This window comes from Nasonia vitripennis, chromosome 2 (genome assembly GCF_009193385.2).
Source record: "Nasonia vitripennis strain AsymCx chromosome 2, Nvit_psr_1.1, whole genome shotgun sequence".
Classification (NCBI taxonomy): Eukaryota; Metazoa; Arthropoda; class Insecta; order Hymenoptera; family Pteromalidae; genus Nasonia; species Nasonia vitripennis.
Window position 1 is genome coordinate 10,015,550 of NC_045758.1, and position 25,692 is coordinate 10,041,241.

At 40.0% G+C, this 25,692-nt stretch overlaps 5 protein-coding genes across 12 annotated transcripts in view; 2 read left to right on the forward strand and 3 right to left on the reverse strand.

The window, feature by feature from the left end:
- The window catches only part of LOC100123879 (matrix metalloproteinase-24), a 151,696-nt gene extending 143,299 nt beyond the window's left edge, over nt 1–8,397 (forward strand). For both annotated transcript variants that reach the window (XM_031923727.2, XM_008214593.4), the window contains exons 8-11: nt 5,047–5,507; nt 5,588–5,889; nt 6,073–6,176; nt 6,804–8,397. In XM_031923727.2, coding sequence (XP_031779587.1) covers nt 5,047–5,507; nt 5,588–5,889; nt 6,073–6,176; nt 6,804–7,078 — 1,142 coding nt within the window. In that variant the 3' untranslated portion in view covers nt 7,079–8,397. The remainder of the gene's footprint in view (nt 1–5,046; nt 5,508–5,587; nt 5,890–6,072; nt 6,177–6,803) is intronic.
- Nucleotides 8,380–12,682, reverse strand: LOC116415687 (phosphopantothenoylcysteine decarboxylase). 3 transcript variants are annotated; one of them, XM_032596817.1, is made up of 4 exons: nt 12,493–12,682; nt 11,142–11,574; nt 9,177–10,649; nt 8,380–8,666 (listed from the first exon to the last, which is right to left on the reverse strand). In XM_032596817.1, exons 3-4 carry the CDS (start codon nt 9,600–9,602, stop codon nt 8,502–8,504), a joined length of 591 nt encoding a protein of 196 aa, XP_032452708.1. In that variant the 5' UTR covers nt 9,603–10,649; nt 11,142–11,574; nt 12,493–12,682; the 3' UTR covers nt 8,380–8,501. The 3 variants fall into 3 exon arrangements, with proteins under 3 accessions (XP_032452708.1, XP_032452711.1, XP_032452709.1); XM_032596820.1 differs by lacking the exon at nt 12,493–12,682 and adding an exon at nt 11,657–11,803; XM_032596818.1 differs by lacking the exon at nt 12,493–12,682 and adding an exon at nt 12,072–12,395 and having other exon boundaries at nt 8,387–8,666.
- Nucleotides 9,929–12,761, reverse strand: LOC100123877 (cytochrome c oxidase assembly protein COX19). 4 transcript variants are annotated; one of them, XR_004344583.1, is made up of 3 exons: nt 12,493–12,670; nt 11,142–11,574; nt 9,929–10,649 (listed from the first exon to the last, which is right to left on the reverse strand). XR_004344583.1 is itself a non-coding variant. In XM_031923732.2 (2 exons), the coding sequence occupies exon 2, from the start codon at nt 11,492–11,494 to the stop codon at nt 11,228–11,230; it is 267 nt and encodes an 88-aa protein (XP_031779592.1). In that variant the 5' UTR covers nt 11,495–11,574; nt 12,493–12,761; the 3' UTR covers nt 10,164–11,227. The 4 variants fall into 4 exon arrangements, 2 of the variants coding, with proteins under 2 accessions (XP_031779592.1, XP_032452713.1); XR_004226719.2 differs by lacking the exon at nt 12,493–12,670 and adding an exon at nt 12,072–12,390; XM_031923732.2 differs by having other exon boundaries at nt 10,164–11,574; nt 12,493–12,761.
- A 657-nt stretch (nt 12,762–13,418) lies between these two features.
- LOC100123875 (ubiquitin carboxyl-terminal hydrolase 30) lies at nt 13,419–19,376 on the reverse strand. Its single transcript, XM_001607593.6, has 6 exons — nt 16,807–19,376; nt 16,514–16,672; nt 16,273–16,436; nt 15,775–16,197; nt 15,345–15,689; nt 13,419–15,237 (listed from the first exon to the last, which is right to left on the reverse strand). Exons 1-6 carry the CDS (start codon nt 16,904–16,906, stop codon nt 14,980–14,982), a joined length of 1,449 nt encoding a protein of 482 aa, XP_001607643.1. The 5' UTR covers nt 16,907–19,376; the 3' UTR covers nt 13,419–14,979.
- Nucleotides 19,251–25,548, forward strand: LOC100123873 (protein deltex). Of its 2 annotated transcripts, none has more exons than XM_001607591.6 (6): nt 19,251–20,077; nt 22,315–22,507; nt 22,587–22,856; nt 22,932–23,226; nt 23,305–23,623; nt 23,716–25,548. In XM_001607591.6, exons 1-6 carry the CDS (start codon nt 19,866–19,868, stop codon nt 24,074–24,076), a joined length of 1,650 nt encoding a protein of 549 aa, XP_001607641.1. In that variant the 5' UTR covers nt 19,251–19,865; the 3' UTR covers nt 24,077–25,548. The 2 variants fall into 2 exon arrangements, with proteins under 2 accessions (XP_001607641.1, XP_008212807.1); XM_008214585.4 differs by having other exon boundaries at nt 19,765–20,077; nt 22,300–22,507.
- Nucleotides 25,549–25,692: the final 144 nt, after the last annotated feature.

Genomic DNA, 25,692 nt, shown 5'->3' on the forward strand with positions numbered 1-25,692 from the left:
TGAGTGAATAGCTCTCGATATTATTGATTCTGCCAGCGGTATATCGATGTTCGAGTTTCTGATATATATATATATATATATATATATATATATATATATATATATATATATATATATATATATATATATATATATATATATATATAATATATAACAATCGCGCCCGTACACAGGTGTAATAAGCATCGATAATTAAAAGATAAATACGAAAAAACACATTTCTATCTCAATCTCGCAAACTTCCTGAGCACTAATATCCCCAGCGCGCGGCAACAGCCCAACCGAACGCGATAAAACCAACTTCGCAAAAGACATCCAAACTAGTTCGGTACACTAAAGCCCCGCCGACCCTCTAAAACTACCGCTGTATATACACACACACGGATGCATTAAACCCGCATTTTACTGCAGGCGGGCCAACGATCGACCCTTCGTTAAGCGAGGGACGAGAGCCGCTGGTCAAGTCGGGCCACTTTGAAAGTGCAGCTAAGTAAGCCGGTCTCGCGGTTCGTTTTCATTAACCGAGCCCCGCGGCCACTACGCTCCGGCTAATTATTTAACCGACGACGCGGCTCTATCTCTCCCCCTTCCACTCCTTCCTTTTTTATCCGCGGACCGCGACTTTCGTTAATGGCGAATTTTAATTATACGCGACTGAGCGAGGAGAGCGAAAAATCGGCGGAATAATTGCTTTTTCTAACGGAGCTATAGCCGCGGGGAAAAATTAAAAGCGATCCGTTTTAAAACAAATAACGAAGTCTCATCCCGCCGCAGACGAACGATTCGAAGTTTGAAAAATCTCTGGGCATTCAGCGGTCGCCTTTAGGTATGATAATCAATTTGCCCCCGCAGTATAGTCGCTCGGATCGAGAGCGCAAACTTCGAGATTTTTCAATTCCGAACCTTTTAATTAACGCTCGCCCGCGTCGAATAAATCGAAGAGCGAGTAGAATCACGCGCAAACTCGACTAATTTCGCATGCGGCGCATCGCGGATTCGGCTGATCTGCTCTGCTGCTGCAGCGTCGCCTCTACTACTGCACGTCGTACCTTTACCAAGCTCCATTGGAATTTCCGGACGAAAGCAGGAATTCGACGAAGACGACGACGACGACGAGCCGGCGCATGTGAACGAATGCGGAAAGACGTCGGGAGAGAGAAAGCTCGAACGTTAAACGAGAGAAAGCGAGCTGCATGCTCGCTCCCGAAGCTTTTGGTATTCAGGGCTGGTAACGCGCGCGAGCTGGAAAAAGGCCTGAAAACTCGCTGCTATATTCCCGGGAGAATTATATCCTCTATATACTGCGGAATAAATTATGAGCCGAAAAAAGCTGATTGAACAAACAGTATTGAGCTTTCAGGAGCTAACGCCGTGGAATCTTTATTCGAGCATAGCTTTGCGATCTTTTTCGACAAATTCATTTGCCCAGTCGTTTGATTATTCAAGCAGCAGAGAGCGCGCGCAGGTATCCACTATCGAGGATACAGACTCCCTGGAAACGTGTATACAAGAGGCTCGTAATAAGCCAAGTTTCCCGCGGCTACGCGAACTCGTTATAAAATGGATTAACTTGGATTTTTCACTCCCTCGCCGCGGCGGCGGTACAGATTTAAGAGTTGTTTCCGAACTCGCCTCCCCGCAAACGAACTAAAAGTCTCATTTTCCCCAGGATCGTCGTGCGCGGCAAGAAGTGAAGAAAAAAAAAGGGAATAGCCGCAGCTTTTCCTCTCCCAGCTGACGTACGATTTTCTCTCGCTCGGCAAGTGAGCAAATGAAATTCATTTCGCGAAAACTTGGCCGGCGAGCTTTTCTCCCTCACTCTCTCCTTTTTCGGTCTATATAATTAAATTTCGTTCGGTTTATCCCGCGCCGCGACTTTACGCGGCAATATTGCACGATGTATACTCGCGGATGTTCTCTTTTTGAGAAACGACTCGTTTATTAAAAGTTCGACCGCGAGGATTAATTATACTAGGAGGTATAGCGTTTCGTCGAGAGTCATGAATAGGTTCTCGAGTAGAGCTTGAAAGCTTGAAAGGATTTCAGAGATATAACTGTTTGTTTATTTCGTGTACATAGAGCAGCCGAGAGCTACTCCTCCGAGTTGTGTATCGACATCTCCGGTACGTCGAGACCAAGTACATGATGGTTGACAGAAGTCGCGGAGATGTTCTGATAAATCGAGCCATCGATAAAACGGCGTCGAATCTCCCGGCGTGCGCAAGAGGTGGATTTGACGCGAGATATTGTATTTGAAAAGGATGAGCTTTCGGCTGATGGATTTTTGCAGGCCGCGCTGGTAAATAAATGCATCATGAGATCGAAATTTGAAAAATGACAACGATGTAGCAAACATACGTGCATATGATAACAAGTATGCCCAACATGCGAATCATCCGTATATACGATCAATCCAATATCCTGCAACTCCGCATAATACGTCGGTCGGAATGTCATAATAAGCAACAGCCCCTCGTCATTCCAATCATTTCGCGAGTAATTTTTCCATAATATCCGCGTTATAACAATCCCATTTTTTCCCCAGGTAAAATCGCATTTCAAACAAATAGCACGCCCCGCGACTCGAAATACATTTAACCGCCCATGCGCATTAAACAATGAATCTCGCATCCAATAGCTCTCTCTCTCTCTCTCTCTCTCTCTCTCTCTCTCTCTCTCTCTCTCTATCTATCTCTCTCTTTCCCTTGAAATTACTGATTTATCGGTCCGAGAGCTCTACGTGCCGTTTGCGCATATTATTGTTTGCTGCTTTGGTGCTCGCGCTCTGTGTTTGATTTCGGCGCCTACCGCTGATTTTATCCGCGACGCCGCCGCTCTGCCGCGATTTAATGGCCCGCTTTTGTGCGGTCGTGGAAAATAGGCGATAAACGCTGCGCTGCGCGACCGGCTCAATTAATGAATCGACGGCGATTTATACGCTACTATGCGAGTGCGCGTATCGAGGATTAAAGCCGGATTGTTTATGCGGCGGTGAATTGGACAATTAGCGAAAATATTTCGAAAAAATCTTCTACCATCGAGTATTAGCTCGCTGACGCGTGCTGTGAGAGAAAAGAAGAATTTACTCTTGTAGCACGTGTGTGTATGTGCAATATTTTCCAAGTAATAACGCTTCAGGGACATTTTCAGGACGCAACTTTACGGAAGACGTCGTCTCGCGCGCGTTCTGGAGCATAACTTCATTCTTTTTTATACGTACTTCGAGAGAGATAAGCAAGTTTCTGAAATTTCGCGACGACCTTTTACGAAAACTTTTATACACGCGTGTGTATCTCATTACGCGATCTAAACTTTCGACGCTCGCGCGCCCCTTATCGTGTATCTCCACAATCATGATCCAAACGACATAAAATCCACTCTGTACGAGCTTCCAGCGATCGGCTATCTCCCGACACACTTATCGATCGGCCATTAATAAAAAAATCGTCGCACCGGCCTGCAATTATGTAAATTCGCTCGACGTCGATAAAAATGCAGATTCGCCCTGCGCGCGCGTCACCCCCGTCGCATTAAGCTCGCTTACAGCTACTGTATACCTGTGTGTCACTGTCCCCGATTCGCCGGAATATTAATTATCTGGCGATGCGCGCGTGTGCCTGCTTAATACTGCAACGGTTCAAGAAATTGAAATGTCAGCGCAATTGAGTCGCTGCAAGTGTGTCTCGAGCTCGCGATTGAAGTTCACTGCGGGAACTTATTAACGTTGTTCGCGTGTTATTGAATGCGCGAGCTTTAGGAAAGGGATTTTTTGAAAATCTTTGCTGACCCGTGTATATTCGAATTGACAGATTTAGTATAATCGATTGACAGACGAATCGCGTTATTTAATTTTTTGCAGCAGTCGTTGCGTGTGGCGGATACGGAATTATTTAAATGCGCAGCGACCGACTCACGGTGATATTTGCTGAATGTCGGATGACGATGAGAATTCTTTATTTACATCGATCGGAATACATATCTTCCCTGCTCCCTTTTTTCGATGCTCTGCGAATAAATCGGGTTACGCCGCGACGAGCTTTCGTACAATACGCGCGGCTTTTGCTTCGGAAATCCTTTTACGTTTATATACGGAGACTCCTGATGCCGCATCGGCTCTGTAAAATACTCTTATATTCTAGGAATATGATAGCCTGATGCTGGAGAACTCGATATCGAAATCACATTAGCTTATAGCATAAATTTTATTCTCATCTAGTTCTACAATTTCTTCAGCTAACTTTTAAAAAATTGGGGGCGGGTAGATAAATAAAGTCACGAGAGCATTTCTTTATTCGCCGGCGAGTTTCGCATTCAGCGCGGCAATAAAAATTCAAATTGCCCGCCGAAAAAAGCTCTCTCTCTCTCTCTCTCTCTCTCTCTCTCTCTTGACAATAAAGCTCGAAAACGGGCCTTCTCCCTCGTGCAATATATCGGGCTGAAAGCCGCGTACAGCTGGGAAATGCAGCTCGCGCGCTCCTATGCTGCGGCGCCTCACACGCGTTATTTCAATTGGTAATCCGATTAGGGCTCGAGCCCCCCACACATACATACACCTATGTGTACAAGGACCAACGCATTTCCTGATGCTCACGTGTGCATCTCTCTCGGCAGTGGAACAGCGCTACTGTGTGTCACTGCACCCGCGCGCGCGGCTAAATCTCTGCGCTTCTATATATAACTGTATACGGAGCCGGTAGAGTATAGTAAAGCAGGGTATATATAGGACACACGGACGAGTTGGCCCGATCATCCGGTCGACGCGAAATTACGCACACGCGATAGCTGCAGTCGCGCGCAAACACGCGCGTCTATGTGTATACGAGAGATGAATTTTCCCTGCCCGCGATAATGGCTGCTACTGTCGATTGGCAATACGCGTCGCTTGAAATGCGAGACGGTCGATGTATTCCTCTGTTTTGATACGACCGCTCGAGGCCACGCGATTTTTGCACGCCTGCGGTTCTCTGGAAACTCTGTATCACCCCCGATGCAAATGATTCATCGTTCTTTGCAGTACTTTTTAAAAATTATGTATCTGAATTTCAGGCGCGCCAGAATCCCGACTATGGGGCAAGAATCCAGACTACCCGGGCTACCGACCTCCAGTTCACCGTCCCTCCTACCCGACCTACACTCCGCGAACGACGACGACGACAACAACGGCCAGCACCACGACGACGGAGCGACCTTGGCGAACGCGACCCAGGGAGCCGATGACTCATCCGCCCGATCGACGAGATCACCCTTACCGTCCGAATCACTACCCCGAGGAGAGGACCCGACCGCCGTACTATCCGCCGAGACCCGAGTGGCCGGTGACGCCGAGAAGACCCCACAGACATCACACACCTCCGACCGTTGGTACCACCAGTACACCTTACACCACCAGCACCACGCCGTCCAGTAGGTACAGGCCGCCGGTGAAGAAGGACCTGCCCGACAACTGCGACACCGATTACGACGCCATCAGTCTCATCAGGAGGGAGCTGTTCATCTTCAAAGGAAAGGTGAGAGTCTCGCAAATCCTTATTTATTATAATTAGACGGCGATTATATATTTCAATTTACGATGAATCCCGCTTTTTAGTACGTCTGGAGGCTAAACGATCGCGGCCTGGTCGACGGCTTCCCGGCGGAGATAAACCAGCTGTTCAAATTCCCGATGCGGGTGGACCACGTGGACGCGGTTTACGAGCGCATCGAGGACAACCGGATTATCTTCTTCATCGGCCGCTACTTCTACGTGTTCAAGGCGTTCTACCTCGAGCCAGGATATCCCAAGCCCCTCACCGCTCTGGGATTACCTCCGGATCTTGAAAAAATCGACGCCGCCATGGTCTGGGGATACAACAAGAAGACTTACTTTTTCAGCGGTAGCATGTACTGGAGGTGCGTTGCATTTCAATTTGCTTTTTATGCGTAATAATCAAGCAATTTACTGGCTCTGCGCTATCATCGTAAAATTTCCGATTTACGGTGTTTGAACGGCTCGGCGTCGTGATTGCACTGATCCGACGCAACAAACATTTGAATTTCGAAACTCCGGTAGTAAATATTTATGGAAATTTCCAGGTTTGATGAAAATGTAAATCACGTGGAGCTGGATTACCCAAGAGATATAAGCATGTTTGCCGGCGTTGGACCAAACATTGATACGGTTTTCCAGTGGAAGAATGGTAAATATATACAAAATATAATGCTGATTATTGATTTGATTTTTAAATCGCGTGTTTTAAAGGCAGTTTACGATCTCTGCGTGTTTGCATAATAATCTATTCACTTCAAAGAGTGGTAACAAACTCGTGAATATTAAACGCCCTGGTTATCGCACTCATTCAATTGAGAATGTTATATACTTGCGGCGTTCATTAGCATACTTTTAATATGCATAAACAAATATTCAATTCCAATCGCGATATTAATAATTAAATGCCGCGTGCGTTGATAGGATAATCAATATTTCAGAATTTTTAACTTGTATATATGAAACGCGCTCGTTGCTGTACTTATTAAACCGAGCATATTATAGTTGCAGTGTTCAATTGCAACCAAGTATTAATTTCATTACTTTCTACACCAGGTATAATATAAGTGTACTATAGAATCGATCAGGCGCGATGACTTGTTATAATGATTATATTAAATCGTATAAAGGATTACACAAAGTGTATCGCACAGTGGTTATGTATAGTCAACGCTCATTAGTCATTGATTTATACGCGCGTCTCACAACGCGGTGAAATGCACAAAACTGTTAACAATAATAAAATTTCAACAAAAAATTAAAAATCACACTCTTTCAGGCACGACGTACTTCTTCAAAGGCAAGCACTTCTGGCAGTTTGACGACATGCGCATGAGGGTGGCGCACAAGAAGCCCAAGTCATCGGCGCACTACTGGATGGGTTGTCCCCGGGGTATCGAGACAAACGACGTTGACTTCGACGACGTGCCCACGAAGGCGCGAATCAACAGCATCTCTGCCAGCGGCGCGTCGACGTCCGGCGGATTGGTGCTGATCGCGTTGATGCTTCTGTCGCTGCTGATGAGCCAATCATCGCGTGCTTGGTACACGTAGAATCCGGCCAGATTTGACACATAGCGCGTTTAATGTGGAAAGTCGATGAAGGATCGGGTATATATCGATTAGTTCGATTATCTCCTACATTATGTAATAACGTCCCTGATTAGAGCAATTTAATCAGGGATAAGCATTTCACGCGCACTGTCGCAACCGCGTAGCAAGTAATTAGGTGGACTTTTTCTTTTTTATAATTTAAATAAGAATGAGTACGAATAACTTTTTTAATTGACTTTTACTATAATGCTATACCTTAAATAAAAGTACGAGCTGTATGAAATTATATTACCTCTTTAACGAAAACTGTCAAACAATATACTCACACAGCTTTGTAATTATTTTTTACAAGTATACATTACAACCCTGCGCAAAACACATTAATAGCTGCTTCAAAAAATGAATATGTAGGAAATTACTTATGCTCAAGTATTGTATACTTGTAAATTATCGGTGACTTCACAACAGTTGCAGAAATTTATATAGATACGTAAAATATTTTTATTGATAAGTTTTTAGTTAGCTTAAACTGTGGACAATGCAATACTACACGACTTTTTATGGATAAGATGAACGACAAAACATCTATTATTTGAAATTTATTTAAAAACATATAAATCATTAAACTTTTTAAAAACAATAATGCGAAAATGAGCCATAACTGCCTTTATTGCGAGGAACATTTTACATTCCTCCGTACGCCAATTTTTATCGCATTTTTATTTAGGAAAAATTTTATCGCCCTGCATTACATAAATATGTTATTGTTCAATTTTTTATGTAACATAAAATAGAAATAATTTAGTTAATGGGTTTTAAAACCTCTACTTTGTTATTTTGTTCAATATAATCAAGGAAGAACTTTAAAAGACCATTTAGTCTTTTTCAATTATACATAATGTGTATTAGAAAAAAATACGTATAACTTTTATATATGAATGTAATGTAAGAAGCGTGCAGTCAGTTTTTTAAACTGTGATATTTATATTGAAAGAGTATTGCTAGTCTGCAAACAAAAGAGGGATATTCAAATGTACTTTTTTACTTACAGTGTCTTACTTAAAGCAGCAATGCTTTCATGACAAAATTTGTCTGGCGAAACCCTCACGAATCTTGACGAATTTTGATGCAGATTAGCATACCGAATTTTATCTCAATAAGCTTTATTTTGTAAGCTCACGCTTTCTATGTGTATATATAGAAAATATATAGAAAATAACGAAATCAATTTCGACTATACAGTATACAATTTATATACCGTGTGAGTGCATTTGAGATGGTAAAATCACATCGAAAAAAAATAGAGGCTTCAAAAAAAACTCTGATTTATTCTCTTTTTCATAATTGATTTATGATAACATGACGCACAATTCATTTTTTGTTTGTTGTCTTTTTTCATATATTTATATATAATATAATTTCTCTAACGGCGTAAATCCGAGTAAGAGTCCCAAAAATTGAGTGAACGCAGTGTCGCCTGTACGATGGTATCTACCTCGGCCATACCGCCCATGCCCGTGTCCCCGCACATGAGGTTCTTGGAGATGCACGGCACTTCCTTGTAACCCCAGGATTTCAGCAACGCCACCTAATAATCAAAAACGAGAATACGATGTTGATTATGCCAAGATAGCGTATCCAAATGAGTTTGTTTTTACGAAGATGTAGCAACATAAAATTGACGTATGCGGAAAGAATGAAGCAGATTGTAACTCTGTTAATTTTGGTATACATTTTAAGCAAATAAATTTTTAAAAACATATTCGAATCCACACTATTCATTTACAAAACCTAAATAGTAATAATCCTGGGTCACGTCGCTAAAAGCCACACAAAGTAGATTCAAAGTTGCAAACAATGCATTCGTGATCAGTGACCTAGTTCTCGCTAACGTTACAAACTTGCATTGTCTTACTCAAAGTGAGTTAATTAAATATATGGAAATCTTTTGAATAATATTTTAACAAAGATAATTGAATAAATTGATACTTCGACAATTTTCAAAATTAACGTGTAGCCTCGTCGGTCATTCCGCCAAGGATTCCAAGGATAATAATCAAATACATACAAATCTATAACAACTTTAAAGATAACTGACCTGCGGAGCAGTAACGGGGTGTTCCCACATCTTGGTGTTCATAGCTGGGCAGAAGAGTAGCGGTTTATGGGGATCCCAGGCACGTGCCACACACGTCAGTATATTGTCACAGATGCCGCCGGCGAGTTTGCCGAGAGTGTTGGCATCGAGAGGCGCGAGCAAGAAGACATCGGCCCACTTGGCCAGGTCGATATGCAGAACAGGATCACCTCGATCCTGCCATGCGGCCCACTCGACCGTATCGCTGAGCACCTGACAGCCAGCCGGTAATTCAGCCTCCTTCAGGAAGTGTTTTGCTCGTTCGGTCACCACGACTCTCACCTCAATGTTGCGCTGCCAGAGCTTCTGCACCAGCTGGGGCAGCTTTATCGTCGCCACGCTTCCCGTGCAGCCCACCAGCACTTTCTTCTTCGATGAGGATGCCATTAATAATTCGTTATCTAACTCCCTCTTCTCTCTACTACTCTTAGTTCTGCTTAATTGATTCGTTTTGCTTGACTCCGCGCGAGCGCGCGCGATGCGTGTATATATAATTTAATTTTTTTCCCTATGCTTACGACTAATTTAACATTCGACTCGTCGACGGTAAAGTCCGACGAGTTTATATGACCGCAGGTATATTAATAATCTCGAGTTCGTTTTGTATTATTGTATTGATCAACGACTCGTGATTATTTTGACTTAGCTCTTGCGTTACTTTTATTTTGCGTTTTTTTTTCCACTACGACGGATAATCAACTACGGTCGATATATAGTATATATGTTTTTCTAAGACGCGCTGCAGCTTGTTTCTCGAACTTGGCAGAAGCGGATCATCGATACAACTAGGCTTTTTTCAAGTCTTTTTAGTTTGGCTTGCTTTTATCGTTTATAATTGAACTTGCGTTGCACTAAGTAACGTTTTACTACAACAGCAGGAATGTAAAAGCAATGAGCATTAATTGGCTTTATCGAAGTTTTTTTCTATCTAAAGCTTTTTCTTTTTAGTTTTTTTTATTAGTGAACTTGTCAACGACCAACCTCGTGAGATTCGCCGCGTTATCATGTACTCTGTAGGTGTGGCTGTAGTAGTAGCTGTAGTAGTAATAGTAGCAGTTGTTGTTGTTGTGTTTGTGTAGCGTACTGTTTATGACGATGAGTATTTGGTGAACTTTATGAATAGCAGATTGATATGTTAATTATATCGAAGATCGTTATCCAATTTCTTAAAACATCCAAGCGCTGCAGGCTTTCAAGCTTCAAACATTGCTCCCTCAATGACAATCCTCATTAACATTTGTATGTATACATATATGTCTATATATCTCTTTGTATATTATCTCTCTATCTTATGTATATATATTTTCTTGTGTGTAAATATATAATATATATGCATATAAAACACGAGATCGCGAGATTTCCCTACTCGGGATCAATTAGGCATGAAACACGTTTACTCGTCTCGTCGTTGAACTGTATATATCGATGTCAACCCTGGTTAAAAAGAAAACATTATCAATACATATGAAAGATCAAGAATTTTGCATTCTTTGTTAAGGGTAATATTTGTATTGATAATAATTTTAAAGCTATTCATATATTACAACAGTTTTAAGCTGATTTATCTTCAATTAAATAACTGAAGGCTTTAAAATTATTAAAAAGCTTGAAATAAACTGAGAAATCATGAAACGATCTGTAATTTTATTATCTATACTGTTTTATTATAAAATCAAACACAGTCATCAATCCACTAGATCATTTAAATTTGAAAGAACTTGACAGAAAACACTACATTCTGAAGTTATGTAACAAATTGCTATTGCTTTACATGTTGTAATGTTAAATGCAGCAGTATTACAAGTGGTTACTTTCAATTACAAATTATAATTCATAAACTCAGCTTTAGTTCTTATCTATTAACCTTAACATTTTGTGCAATGTTACTTGCATGATTGTCTACTGAATAAATTAAAAATTTCTAACCAAGGTAACTTCAGGACAGTTCCTCTGTTCGGCAGCTAGGGTCAATTCTATGTAATCCACTCTACGACGAAGACGAAGGGCCTTCCTCATTGCTTCTGCTGCTCGCTTACTTCCTTCTCACCAAATCCAAGCTGAGTCCATTCCTCACGTGCCATCAATCCATTGTCCATACGACAAGCTAGATAGTCTTTGCTTATGTCTTTGCAATTGCTTGCGATATTCTTGTTATCCATCAGACAGCGCATGTACTTGATCATGAAATCACGGCAGATGCCTTCGTGGTCCAAGGGAAAGCTACCCTTCTCAGGTGGCACTGGTGTAAATGACCTTTGTCCAAAAGTAAAAGAGGACATCCTGTGGCTCGTTACAAATTTTTCTTACTTTTGCTGGGGTCAGGATGCATTGAAGTAGAGACATAAGTAGGAGGCAGTGACTGGAAATACAACGAATTGTAAGGTTATGTTACAAAAATATGTGATTTTAGTACTTTTTTACGTTCAAAGACTGTATTGTACTCTTATCTTTTTGGTTATCTTATTATTCTACTACAGTTCACTTCAAAACTACTTATACTGAACTCAGTTAACACTGAAATTCAATTTCAACAAGCTCTACTACTTCTCTTATTGAATTAAATGAAAGTGCTTTGCCGCAACAAATTCATTACTTAATTAAATTCACTGTCCAGCGCTAATCTCGTATGAATTTAAAAGTTTTGAGCAGGCTAATGCATTATTCTAAGTTAGCAAATTTAATTTAATGAACCCACAAATACAGGTATACTCGTCTAGGTTATACATCAAAGCCACACATATATTATTCATTCAAGTTTATTTATTTTAAAAGCCTCTCTGAATTAAGCATAAACTACAAAGCCACACGGATAATCTTATTATTATTTATTTCGAGATAAAATCCAAAAATCTATACCTGCACCATCACGATGACAATTTAATTTCTCCTCGCGCGTTATATCATCGGGGAGAGAAAAGCAAGAAAAAAACGACGAGCGACACTTCAAACGCAACTTACAAGTAAAATAAAGAAACTTGAGAGTTGAGGCACGTATAACGAGATAAACAAACTTCACACAACTACCCTTCTTTACACTCACGCACACGCAGTCATACGCCTATAAACAAACTCGCAGTCCTACATCGCATACACATCCCTCGCGGAGTACAACAATCGAGCAAAATCAATCAACCCTCCATTCATCGACTGCTACTGCAGCCATCAGGGAACGAGCGTACACAAGCGTTGCAGCGCGGGCTAGGTCATGTAAATAAACAAACAAAAGAAAGCTCCATCCTCCCTCAATCAATATACAGAGTATATACAACACACTCACATCGAGTCGTCCTTTCGATGACGTCGTAGCACAGCCCCGAGGAAAACGTCCTTACTCTACGAGAGCAAGCGGAGCTTTGGGAAATATACTACAACAGTACACAGACGAGACGGAAGAGCAGCCCAGCTGGCTCTGCGTCTCGCTCGGGAGTTCAGCTGCGCGGCTGGCCCCCCGCGCGCGATATAAGTATAGAGAAGGATGGAACCAGACCGAAATCCAGTCGATCGGCGGCGCCTGCGCTGATGCAGCCCCTATACGTATTATAGTACTCGACGACTGCTCTGATGTCCACCCCCGCAAACATATACCCTAACTTTATATATATATATATATATATATATATATATATATATACATGTGTAGATTCAGTGTGATGCAGTAGCCCCTCCGGTGTCTACGCCCGTCATGTAGGTAATGGGAGTGCTGCATTTTTTCGGGGCTAATGGCATAATGGCTCTCATGTGTCTTATATGTGTCGCGTGTATGTCATAAGTCATAAGCTTTTTAAAGGTGAGATGTCGATCGGATATCGCTTCTTTCCGGGGGGTATTCCATTCCTATTTATTATGGACATACATACGAGGCGATCGAAAGCTCTGGCGTTAACTTACGTTCATGATAGATGCTTAGCTCTATTTTTTTTATCATTCGTCTCCGAGATAAAGAATTTAAATTCCTAAATAATAGAAGCCTCTCTCCGAGAAGAATAATAAATTGCTTCTGTCGATGAATATTTTTACTCTCCCTCGCCTGTACAGTCCTCGATTGCGGGAAAAAACGGATGAATATTCATTTAAACTTTCTTTATAATTGAAATAAAAACAAACAATGTTTTATATTTCAAAGAAAAATATATAAGGTATACATACGTTCAAAACAACAAACTGAAACATAAAAAATAAAATAGTATGTAATAACAACAATGATTGTGTTCATTTATGTATAGAGTTACACTTTATTTAACACTAAGTCTAAATTCTACGTCTTTTTTTCTTCAAGTGGCCTTATCATCTAAGACTTTATAAATAATAAGGATATCACTTTTATACGCAAATACAACGGAGCGCACTACCCTGCAATCCTTCGTCGTTATCACGCATTAACGGTATATCCGGCTAAATTTACGTCATCAGTCTCGTTCGCAATTAGCTTTTCTTACTAAAACTTCCGTACAAAAATTCGCTCGTCAAAGACGTTAAGGGTTAAAGAGCGACTCATGATTAATATCGATACATTTCTCATCTAAAATTCAGGGACAGAATACACCAGTATAAAATTATCACTGAAGTTTTCCTAAGCACACGACATTCTTGATAAAATTGGAAACTCCGCCGCGATTAACATTTAATCGAGTTCCAACAAGCTCTTCCAAGTCTTTGAATTCTTTAATTTTAGTCTTTCGGTGTGTGTTCTATGATCTTACCCTACAAATCACTTAATGACAATGCATCTCGATTTTATTTTAAATTTAAAGAACAAAGGGTTCGCAGGCTCTTTGAAATTCTTATTTATATTCCGTTAAGAAACAAATATTTTTTTGCAGAGATTGTTCAGATTGATTTAATCATTTTGTTAATCGAAATATCAATAAATCGAAAATAATATTTTTTTAACTAGAATATAGGTAAGATTTAAAATATATGGATCATGAGTTATGGAAGTTGGCACAGAATGTGTAATATAGATCTAGTCTACTTTAGTCGGAAGTTTCGACTGACATTCCGTCGTAGGAAGTTGTATAATTCAATAGCTTTCTACTTTAACACGGGACGTTGAAGATCTTAAAGCTAGCACGACGCTACATTTTAGCGGTCAATTAACGATGTTCAGTAAGCCTTGTTCTAAAGTCTTGTTAACTCTTAATTATATGGATTACAGCGAACGATTGATTTTTAGGCGTCGCTACTTATTTGGATAGTATTACGTTAAATACTAACTAGTGAGATTTAGACAAATTGATATAAGCAATATATAATTTACGTATGTTTCTCAAGATTATCAATAATAGAAAAATATTCAATGGAACATTATTTCTTATATACTTCAAGTCAAGACATTCCAAAGACAAATTACGAACATTGTTAAAGGAAGTGAAAAATTTTCAAAGCCAATAAAGACTAATCAATATTACGGAATTTCCGTAACGACGCCTCTTACGATGACTTATAATAGTTTGTATGTACTAATAGTGGTGAAAATTTCATCACTAATTTAAACGATCTTGTAATTAATTATGTTTTTTCCCTTTAGGCGATTAAGTATTATCATTATTTTTATTTTTAGGATCGTCGTTAAAAGCCACAAAAATATCTTAAAAATTAAACAGGTTTAGTTTTAATAAAGTAACCATGGGAAATAAGCTAATCTAAAAATTTAAATAAAATTTAAAATTAAGAAAACAAAACAACCTCAACTTTCTGTAATCACTTACATTTTTTAAATAAAAATCAACTTTTTAACGCTAAACCTGTTTTTAGAAAACGATTTTTATTGTTGATCGCGTGTGACTGCTCTTTCGTAAAACAATAGGTACGGACTAGCACTTAGGACATCCTCTAGAGTCGTTTTTTGCACTATTGTGTCAGAAGTGTACAACCATTGGCCTGGACGATTACCCCGTCTGTAACAGACAAAATGACCAGCATCGACGGGTCCTCGGTGCTCAATAACGGCATAAAGATAATACTTATGTTTGCCGCGCTGCAGCGATTGACCATTTAGAAGCGCCATTGAATGCAAACTACCCTGTAATAAAGAAACAATATCTACGTTATGAATGTTAATTAGTTAAATGAGTCAATGAAAATCTAGAATTATATTGATTTCATTTTTTATTAATCTAAAGATCTTACTTGTGATTGCGTATTCTTTCTCTTGGTGTCTGTGTATGTAAAAGGATCTAGTATAAGAGCCTCATTGAATATCACAGGATCATCTCTTTTTATTGGCTTTCCAGAAGAGCTCCATGTTGTTCTTGGAATGTGGAGACACAGGCACTTCGGTAGTTTGCCGAATGTAAGAGTTTTGTAAGCTGCACATCGATTATTGCAACCATCACATTGCACGTCATTAATGACTTCCTTCGATACCAGTCGAGAAAGTAAATCCACCAGAGTAAGTCTCTTCCACATAAACCCATCAGTAACTGGTGGTAGAGGTAATGAAACACTTTCTAATTTATCGAAATGTACTGGACTCTGTGTTAAAAATTGTGATGAATTAGCAAAAAAAAAATTTATTTAAAATTTGCATAGTACAAGTTTTTAGGAAATAAATCTTTACCTTCCATTCACATGCTGTGCATATCAATTGACTTGTCAACAAGCCAGAAAATGGATGGACTTTATTGGAAAACGAAGGAGTAGTGTTTTGTGAAGGAATGGCACACATTGAACTCCATGGCCTCAGAGAATCTCCATCATCACCACTTTCTCCAATTATTTTTGAAATTATTTCAGAAGATCTCGCAAGAATGATACCAGGTTTGATAGATGTCATGGAAGCTGATACGTTTGTTATAGACTGTGCATAAGTCACCACATGATTGCTGAGATTTTTATTTGTTTCCCTTGGAACTTCGCATCTTTCATTAGCTGATGCAATGTCATTGCAAGACACACTTCTCAAATTCACAGGATCTCCGGATCCTTTTATATCAGTTATCACTAATGGAGCTTTTGGCAAAGCATCAGACAAGCAACCCTTCTGTAGAAATTAATTGATCATTAGGTTTTTGCATAAAAGGAATAAGAAATGCTTTTGAAAAATTAAATAACATACTCTGCATGCAGTCTGCAGTTCAGCTTGAAGAGCACTCAGAAAAACGTGAAATAATTCGTGAGCATCTTGATGCCCTGGAGCAAAATTCCAGAGAGGACCCAGAGAAGTAATTACTTCAACTGGCCTCACGCTTCCAAACATATCATCCGTAAACCCATTGATTTCTGTCGCAAAGATAAAGAAAATATGAAAAAATATTTTCAAACTAATTTGATGATGATGGATTAAAATTAGTACGTACTGTCTATGACCAACATCAAACTGCTTGTAAAAGATTCTCCCTTCACATCCTCCTGCCTTCTTCGAAGCCACTCTATGAATGCTGGACATGCTGCTAAGGACTGCAGCAACGAGTTCAGGAAGCAAGTATACCCTAAATTTTTAATTCCAACGACTTGGCCTGCAAAACAAAAATAAACAACAATCTCAAGTCCTAACCGAATAAACCTAATCCTGCTCCATTTCTGGCACACGATCAAAAGCATAAAGCTCCAGCTGTTCATTGAGTAATTAAAAATAGTCGGCCACACAAACCTTTTCTCCTTGGCCTAGGTGAAGGGCCCCAGAGTACGAAGGCTCCAACAGCCAGTGCAAAGCCCACAGCAGTGAAGACAGAGATCTTATCGACGTCCATGGCACAAATGTAGACGAGAGAAGCGTCGGCTCGCTAGCAGCTTTTGACAAGCTCTTGAAATTGTTATTGTTTTGGCTGGAGAGGGCTTAACCTATGCTTAGATCGATGAGTCCATTGACACGAGCCAGTGCGCTACTGGCGAGACAATCATCTTCTGTTATCAGCCTACTATATCTTTCGGCTTTCGTTGCTTTTACAGGCTAGAATAAGTATCTGGAGCTCTGGCGTCAAGTGACCTTTGCGTCGTCTCCGTTGTGGTAATTAGCACGACGGTCTCGTGAACTTTTCATTGGCAAACAGTTGACAAAAATGTGCGCATTTCAAGTTCGTCGGCACTTTTCGATATACTTGAGTACGTAGGACAGCTGCAAGCCCCGGTTAATTATGGCCGTGAAGCTCAGAGTCTGTATACTCTATACTAGCTTGGAAAAATCGATGAAGGCGGGCTGCTATAAGAAGTTGGGCGGGATGAACTTGACACCGGGAGATGCCTATTTCGCGGCACGTTTTCGAGTCCTCCTTTTTTAACGTAATCTTGGTATGTACTCGCACATTTCAACACAGTAAGTGATCATCTGGTTTCAATTCTAACGCAATCGACCGTAGTTACTTTATTTTTTGCTCGGCTCACTGGTTCTAGGAAGTTTTGTCTACAAGTTACTATAAGCGTCAAGTTCATGCAGACCTGATCTTTCGAATTTTCGCGCGTATTATAAAAAGTGTGATTCACTATTGTTGTTATTGTCTTGAATTTTCTCCTTAGATTAACAGATTTCGTGATTGGTTTATTCTAAATAAACTTTTGATCAATAGATATAACGCCATCGTCGTCACTTTTCAGAAACAATCTATATACATATAGTTTTAAATAAATAGTTTTAAAGAGCTGCCAAAAAAAAATTCTCCATCTATTCGACAAACATATTTTCTTATCTGCGCATATACATCGTCAAACAACCGAAGCCTCAAAAACCTATAATCTATCCCCTGAGCTATATTTACTCTCTCAAAGACATCTCACACCCTCGTTTTCCCTCTTATCTCCTCCTTGGCTTTTCCCAAAATAGTCCCTTCCGTAAAACCGGTCAGTTTTTTCTCTTCGGCAGGTACCTTCCCGCCAAAGGGAAGAATTATCTTAAATGCATGTAGGTATACAGAGACTGAAAGCTCTTGTATGGCTCCTCAGGCTACGGCAGGTAGATTCACGGGTGTTCCAACGGCTACAATTGACGCTGGGCGTTTCTCTGAATGATCCCTTGCTGGTCTTATTGCCCTCGTCCTTAGACTCCGAGGGGCTACTATATATATATATATATGTGTGTGTGTATATAGGCGTACATAAAGAGGCCGACGGTGACCGGGCGAAAATGACTGAGTAGGTCGGAGGGGAAATTTTCCGGCAGTTGAATGAATTGCACGAGCGGGGAACGGTATAGTCTGTAAATTGTAGAATTATAAGTAGGATCTTCTGGCTGCCCTGTATCTTTTATTGTTAGAATCGTTTAAATTTGTTATAAACAGTAAATAGCTACATACATTTTCCATTCAAATATCGTGAAAAAACACGCTTGGATTGCACGTCCAATTTACGCTTAAAAAACTATACCTAAGTCTCATGAATAATATATACTAAGGGATTTTTCTAAACGATACGAATAACCGTAATGAGCAAAACCATCGATAATCTGACAATTGCCGTTACAACAATAATTACACTCCTTAAAATAATAATAACACGTCACATCAAGTGAAAGAATGCAGCCTATATTCTTTAACGCGTTTTCGCAGAAAAGCCGTGCATTTTCACACCCATCTCTCGCGGCTTTCTGCTCCGCACAGGCAGAATTTCTTAATGACCGCAGAGTAGGCTCGAGCGGCAGTGTGAATACACAGAAAGAATTTCTCCGAGAATGAAAGAGCCGAGTGCATGGTGGAGGGGCCCCAAACGAAGCGCTGCTGCAGCGCGCCGAGAGGGACCGTAAGATTCCGAGAGTAGCCGAGCTGAAGCCGATCGCGGTCGGCATTTTTCATTTTTATCCGCCCGCTCGCTCGAGAGGCCCCTTCTACACTCGACAGTTGACGCTCTAATGCTTACCTTATCGATTACGACGTTTGCCTGCACGATCAGCCCGAGAAAATCGCTCGAGTTCCGCTGCGATGAATCAGCTCGTATCGAAGCGTTCGGCTGATCGACAGTATAACACAGTCAAATGCGGAGAGTGCATAGCGAGTCGGAAATGAGTGTTTAGGCTTAAAGTGCCTTCTGCACTTGCACAGCCCGCTACGCCGGGGTGGGGGGAGAGAGAAGGGACAGCAGCGAAGAGCGAGAGAGAAGAAATCTCTCAGTATACCGAGAGCAGCAGCAGCAGCGGCGGAGAGTAGATACAACGCTCGACGGCCGCGTTTGCAAACAAAACTCGCGCGCGCACACAAGCATACGATATACATTATACGATTATACCGTATAAAGTAGTGTCGCGCTGGCTCTTCACCACCTCACAAGTGCAGTGACACATCCGCAGTGTACTACAGGACCACCTCGAGGAGGAAGCTACCTGCGGAATACAACGTCGAGTGTTACATGCTTAGCTGCGCGAGTGAACGCAGAATCTAGAACAGACGGAAAGTACATAGGGGTATAAGATCGCTCGCTCGCTCGCTCGCGCGAGAGAGGCAAGGATAGCATAGCGAGGCGGGAGAGCGAGAGAGGACGATTTAATTGAGGTCCCCCCGAGGCAAGCAGCGGCGTGGGAGAGAAGAAAATGTTCCCACGATCCGGCAGCGCGACCTGCGCCGCGGCCTCGTACGTGTGACTACGAGCAGGAGGAGGAGGAGGAGGAGGAGGCGAAGGAGAGATAGAGAAACGGTGAAGGAGAAGAAAAGAAGAGAGAGAGAGAGAGAAGAGAGAAGATCTCTGCGGTTTTGGGCGCGAGAAAATCCGTTGAGAGACAGCGCAAAGATGAACGTGTGCAGCCAGGGACAACCGCCACCGCCACCGCCGCCGCCGCCGCTGCAGGACAGCCGTGGACACGCGGTCGTCGTCTGGGAATGGGAGAACAGACAGGGCAGATGGAGACCCTACAGTCCTGCTGTCTCCCAGCATCTCGAGAGAGCTCACTGCAAGAAGCTCACCAGGGTCTTCCTCAACGATGCCGATCCCAGCCTCGACAGGTTCGTTTCTCTCCCCTCGACTATATATCTATACATGTAAATTGTAAACTCGTATTGTGTAGCCTGGATTCTCGGAACGGGTTTGCTTCGCTCTCTAGCTATCGTGCAGGGGCATAGGATATGCGTAGAAAATGGTTGGATGCTGTGCGAGATCCGCCGCGAGTGTTTTGAGAGCGAGTGCGAGTCGATGTTTTGTGTATGGTGTGTACTCTCTATATATGCGTGTATGTATATATTAACTCTTAAAAAAGGAAAAGGTTAGGCGAGTTTGATATATTCCGCAACAAAATTACAGATAGAAAAGAACTGAGATCAATCAAACAAAGTCAAGTTTATTATATTTAATCGTAAAGAATAACTCTCAAGATAATTATACTACGTCACTTGCCATGCCCGTTTCATTGTACTTATAGTGTTTGTATGACGTTCTAATATATATAAAAAGAAAATTTAGTTGTTCACCTATAAACAAAATGAAACGGGCATGGCAAGTGACGTAGTAATTATCTTGAGAGTTATTCTTTGCTTCATTATGATTAAATATAATAAACTTGACTTTGTTTGATTGATCTCAGTTCTTTTCTATCTGTAATTTTGTTGCGGAATATATCAAACTCGCCTAACCTTTTACTTTTTTAAGAGTTAATTTTTTTTAGAGATTTCAATCCTTTTTTTTAAATTGTTTAGAGTATTTCATATTCAAAGTCGTGAAAATAAAATATAAGTATCTTTAGCACCATTCGACCACAGCTTTTTTGTAACATTTTTATTACTAAGATGAAATCACTGATTGTTCTAATATGCATCACCCTCGAATTATTTATACACCTAGACACCACAAACCACGGAGCGCGCCACCTAGATCTCATCGGCCACCCTGTACCTCTAGACACCTTCCTCGAATGATTTTTACACCTAGACACAAAAACAACCCCTTAATTCAAAATATCGTAATATATTATTATATTTTCTTGACAAAGCAATTCTCATCTGTATATAGCTTTGCGGCCAACTTCACGGTCCTTTCACATTTCGGGCTGAAGAAGAAACACGTAATTTTAGCATTTGTAGATTATACACTCACATATTATAAAAATATGCAGCCTTTTCACTAATATTTTTGTTGGAAATCATAGTTTAGCTCAGAAAACATACTAATAAGCCAAAAAATCTTACGAACAGTAACAATAAGCATTTTTTTCTGTATCATGAAAAATCCGAACACCAATATAGAAGTAAATAGTGTCACGGGTACCGCGGCTTCGTCTGCTTCTCAAACTCGCCTTCGTGGCGCTACCGCGCCACTTGATAGTTATGTACTCGGTTTGGTCTGTGCAGGTTGCTCCGATGCGTGCGCGTGCATTGCGCTGCGCTCGGAGGGAGAGAGGTCTGAGAGAGCGTGCGCGTGAGAGAGAGAGAGAGAGATGTGAATTACTCCAACAGGTGGATTTTCGGAGCATGGCATTTAATGCCGATGTGTGTGTGTGTGTGTGTGTGTGTGCTTGTGCAGGTGAAAATCCATCAGGGGGTTGGGTTTGATGAGTGGATTGCTGTTCTTTAAAATTCTCTTGCGCTTTTTTCTTGGGGCATTTATTTTCGGAGTTGTTTTTGTGTTTTGCAATAATGGCTTTTTTGCATGCAGAATTTAGACCGTCGTCAAGACTCAATTGCGAGGTCAATTGGTTGACGCAAGAATGTACAGTTTATAAATGGATCTTGGTCAACTGCAAATATTTTTGCTCTAATATACGCTTGTTTGCCTTATAGATATAAACCGTAATGATAAATAAACTAAATCTTTTCATTTATACTTATCCTGTTCGAAACATTTTTTGCGTTGGTATTTCGAATATTCGGAATATTTGTCTCACACGCTGCTGCTCTTTGATACACGATCCGAACTCTCACGCTTGGAAATTCGAGACGTCGGAAAAATATGATCATCGGGAATTTCGGAAGCGATACGGTTTTATGGTTTCTTTTTAAAGCATGCGATACTTGCAAAAAAACGTCGCTAGTATAATATACCATGAAGCTTTTTGAAAAACTAAATTTCAAATAACGAATTTGTTTATTAAATCCCAATGTAGATTTGTTTAACACTGACTTGATTGGTTTGTGTTTTATTAACTCCATACCAACAATGTGAACTAATAAATTGTGAAAACTAATTGAATGAAATTTCAACTTGCTACTGTCCATCAAATGTGATCGGCAAGCAGCTATTTTTGCACTAGGTATTACATCAATCTCAAAACAAAAACTCAATGTACGGAGGATGGTGATGAAACTCATGGAGTCAGGCGAATGTTTTACCTCCCTGGATCACCAGCAGGCAAAGGTGCTAAATGGGAGTGGGCAGGAGATACAGATGATTGGCACACTTATGACATGGAAGTGCAATGCTTGATTGAGGAAGCTTGGGCAAGGGTGAGTTTCTCAACAGATTTAATTCTATGTGTTGATTGATTTCATTGATATGATATAAAACTTAATATTTTCCTTCTAGGGTGACAAGACCATAGATGTTTCCAAAACTTATTTAGGTTTTCCATACATCATAAATTTTTGCAATTTGACACAAGTTCGCTGTTGTACTGGCTATGTCAGGCCTATCAGGAGAATTCAGCAAGCACCTTATCCATTGGTCAAAGTTACATTAGATGAACTGCAAATAAACCCAGGAAGAAGAACTACCTCTACAGTTGCCAAAACTGCCAGCACAAAGACAATGCATAAGAAACCACCAAGTAACAATCCAAAGAAAAATAGTAAAAAGGTATTCTTATAAATTTTCGATTGTGCTGCATTTTTTTTGTCATTGTTTGTAATTTATACATTTTTTTCACACCAGAATAAGAACGGCGAAAATGGTTCATCGAATATTGCTCGCGTCATTTTGAGCAATTTTAATATATTCAGTAATAAGCATGCCATAGATCATCATAATAACGCTGACACTAATACAATCCAAGCCTCGCAAAAAAGAAGAACATGGGATACTGTTTTGGATGCCGACTCAAGCAGTACAAAAAGCGGAAGAAGGCCTAGTGTTGATACAGTTTCTACATACTTGAGTCACGAGAATCCAATAGATTTGCTAGATAGCAGTATGGGAAGTGATGACGCTTTCAAGGATGCTGTAGTGGGTTAGTATAGTAAAATATACGAATTCGCATTCTAATTACACTTTTGACTAAATTGTAGAAACCATCTTATATATCTAGGTGTGGACGTAGCTTCGGACGTAATATCGCATTACGTGAAAGTAGTCGAAAGCGACGGTACAGATTCTTGCCCTGTATGTCTAGGAACTCCAGAGCCTTTAACGGTTGAATTGACACGATGCAGACACAGATTGCATTTAGCTTGTCTAAATGCAATGCTGAGTTCGCAACGTCATCCCATGTATATACAGTGTCCAGTGTGTCGTATGATTTATGGAGAAAAACGAGGCAATCAACCGCCCGGCTCGATGAATTGGACAAGATTGCCCAGGTCTTTGCCCGGTTTTCCAAACACAAAAACGATTCAAATAACTTATGAGTAAGATAAAATTTTTCCAAATATGATTTATCAAAGCGTCGACTATCCATATAATACCTTCATTAATACATTTACAATTTTTTATTCTTCAGCATTCCATCGGGAATCCAGGGACCCGAGCACCCTCATCCTGGTCAGACTTATTATGCAGTAGGCTTTCCACGAGTCTGTTACTTGCCTGACAATAACTTCGGTCGGCGAGTTCTGAGACTGCTTCAAATTGCCTTTGAACGAAGACTGATTTTCACGATTGGACGATCAGTGACGACGGGTCGCGAGGACGTCGTCACCTGGAACGGGATACACCACAAGACCGAACTCGGACCGTCTACCTCTGGTCATGGTTATCCCGACGTTATGTATCTAGAGCGTACGCTTGCAGAATTAGCCGCGCAGGGTGTGTCGGACGGTTATTCTGTGTCACCTACTCCGCTCTATCAGGAATTGCATTAGCGTGCCTGATTAGACTATTTCATTGAATCCGAACATTTGAATTCGCTAGTAAAAGAAATTGTATGAATGAGTCTTTAGCATGAAATACCTCCGGGCATTAAAATATTTTTGAAATCGGTTATACTTTTTCAAAAGTAGTTTTTGTCTTGCAAGAGAATGCGCAAGCCAAAGGCTTACGAGTATTTATTTACTTCTGTCCTCGATTGTTATTTTAGATTTTGTTCTTTTATGTTAACTTCGACTTGTAATGGAAGTTCGAGCGCAAATTCGAAGCCTTATTCAAGTGTTTAAATAATTATATAACTTACGGAAATCGTATCTAGTCACTGATTTAATTTCAGGTTTATAGATAATATTCAAAACTATCTTAATAACGCTAATTTTTTCATTAAAATTCTTAACGTTAAAAGTAACAGCAATGATTGGCACTAGTGGAGAAGTAAGTCTTTAGAACTCTGTATAATATCAAGTGTTATATCATGAGATTACCCTTTAAAGTTATAAACTGTATACAATATAATTTAGTGTAATTACGCTTCGCTCGAATTTCCTTACACGTTATGAAATACCATTGGCTTTAAAATGAATAGTTTTTTTAATTATTTCTTCTTTAATTTATATACAATCGACATCAATTCTATAGATCTACTAAATCGTAGTATCAGTCGATTAAAGATAAAGTAATTATTTAGAAAAGAAGAAATAATAAGCAAACATTTGTCTTTGAGACAGAAGCTTGAAAATTGATAAATTATCAATTCGGAGTTTACAAAATACTGAAATTTGAACGACTTCCGCATTTTTGCTTTATTATTGAATGTATCCACACGATTCAATAACTAATTTAGGTTAAAAGTTCGGAAATGTCAATTAAATTTATTGTTTTCAATGAAATTTCCTAATGACATATGCCTTTACATTTTACCTCAAGTTTGTTTCCATAAACAGACGTTGAGTCATACGACTAACTACTAACTATAGGTATTTCTTTGGGAATTTTATCGACTGATAAGATTTCTTGGTGGAAAAATTTCGTTGGAACTTTTTCTTATCCTGCGTTAGTTGTATAATTATTGATCATTGATCAAATTATCCTCTGCAAGTCAAATACATTTAAGTATATTAGGCAAGTCGAAAGTCAATGTCTCAAAGAGTTGTTCCACCAAGATTTAGAAACTAACAAAGTAAAAACTGCAGTAACTAGTATATAGTTCCGTAATAAAGATTATTTATAGATTAATATTATATTGTAGGACGGTAACAATTATTCCGGGCGTAGCAAGGAACTGATAGATTCTATAAGTCACTGAAGACTCCAAGAGTTCGACTGTACTGACTTTGCCAAGAGAGTATTTTTTAGGCATTTAATTACTGTAAAATTTATTCGTAGCAAGTCACAAGCATATGTAGGGTATTTGTTACAAAGTCGTGCAGATCATCTCAATGCGGTAATTTTTTAATTCACAAAATAAGGCGATCATAGATTTTTACTGTCCAGTTCTTCCAGTAGATTAAGTATGGAATCAAATAAAAAAATTTAATTTAGTTATTATAGATTGTAGATGAAAAATATTCGAAATTTTGCATGTTACGAAATTTATATTATTTTATAGCAA

Excerpts from the sequence above, each read along its gene's own strand:
- LOC100123875 (XM_001607593.6), bottom strand. The coding sequence starts at position 16,906 with ATGGACGTCGATAAGATCTCTGTCTTCACTGCTGTGGGCTTTGCACTG. Across the intron at positions 16,437-16,513 it reads TTTGATGTTGGTCATAGACA|AAATCAATGGGTTTACGGAT; the intron begins GTACGTACTAAT and ends TCTTTGCGACAG. Across the intron at positions 15,690-15,774 it reads GCACAGCATGTGAATGGAAG|AGTCCAGTACATTTCGATAA; the intron begins GTAAAGATTTAT and ends TTTTTAACACAG.
- LOC100123873 (XM_008214585.4), top strand. The coding sequence starts at position 19,866 with ATGAACGTGTGCAGCCAGGGACAACCGCCACCGCCACCGCCGCCGCCG. Across the intron at positions 20,078-22,299 it reads GCCGATCCCAGCCTCGACAG|CTATTTTTGCACTAGGTATT; the intron begins GTTCGTTTCTCT and ends ATCGGCAAGCAG. Across the intron at positions 22,857-22,931 it reads CAAAGAAAAATAGTAAAAAG|AATAAGAACGGCGAAAATGG; the intron begins GTATTCTTATAA and ends TTTTCACACCAG.
- LOC116415687 (XM_032596817.1), bottom strand. The coding sequence starts at position 9,602 with ATGGCATCCTCATCGAAGAAGAAAGTGCTGGTGGGCTGCACGGGAAGC. Across the intron at positions 8,667-9,176 it reads ACCCCGTTACTGCTCCGCAG|GTGGCGTTGCTGAAATCCTG; the intron begins GTCAGTTATCTT and ends TTTGATTATTAG.
- LOC100123877 (XM_031923732.2), bottom strand. The coding sequence starts at position 11,494 with ATGTCCTCTTTTACTTTTGGACAAAGGTCATTTACACCAGTGCCACCT.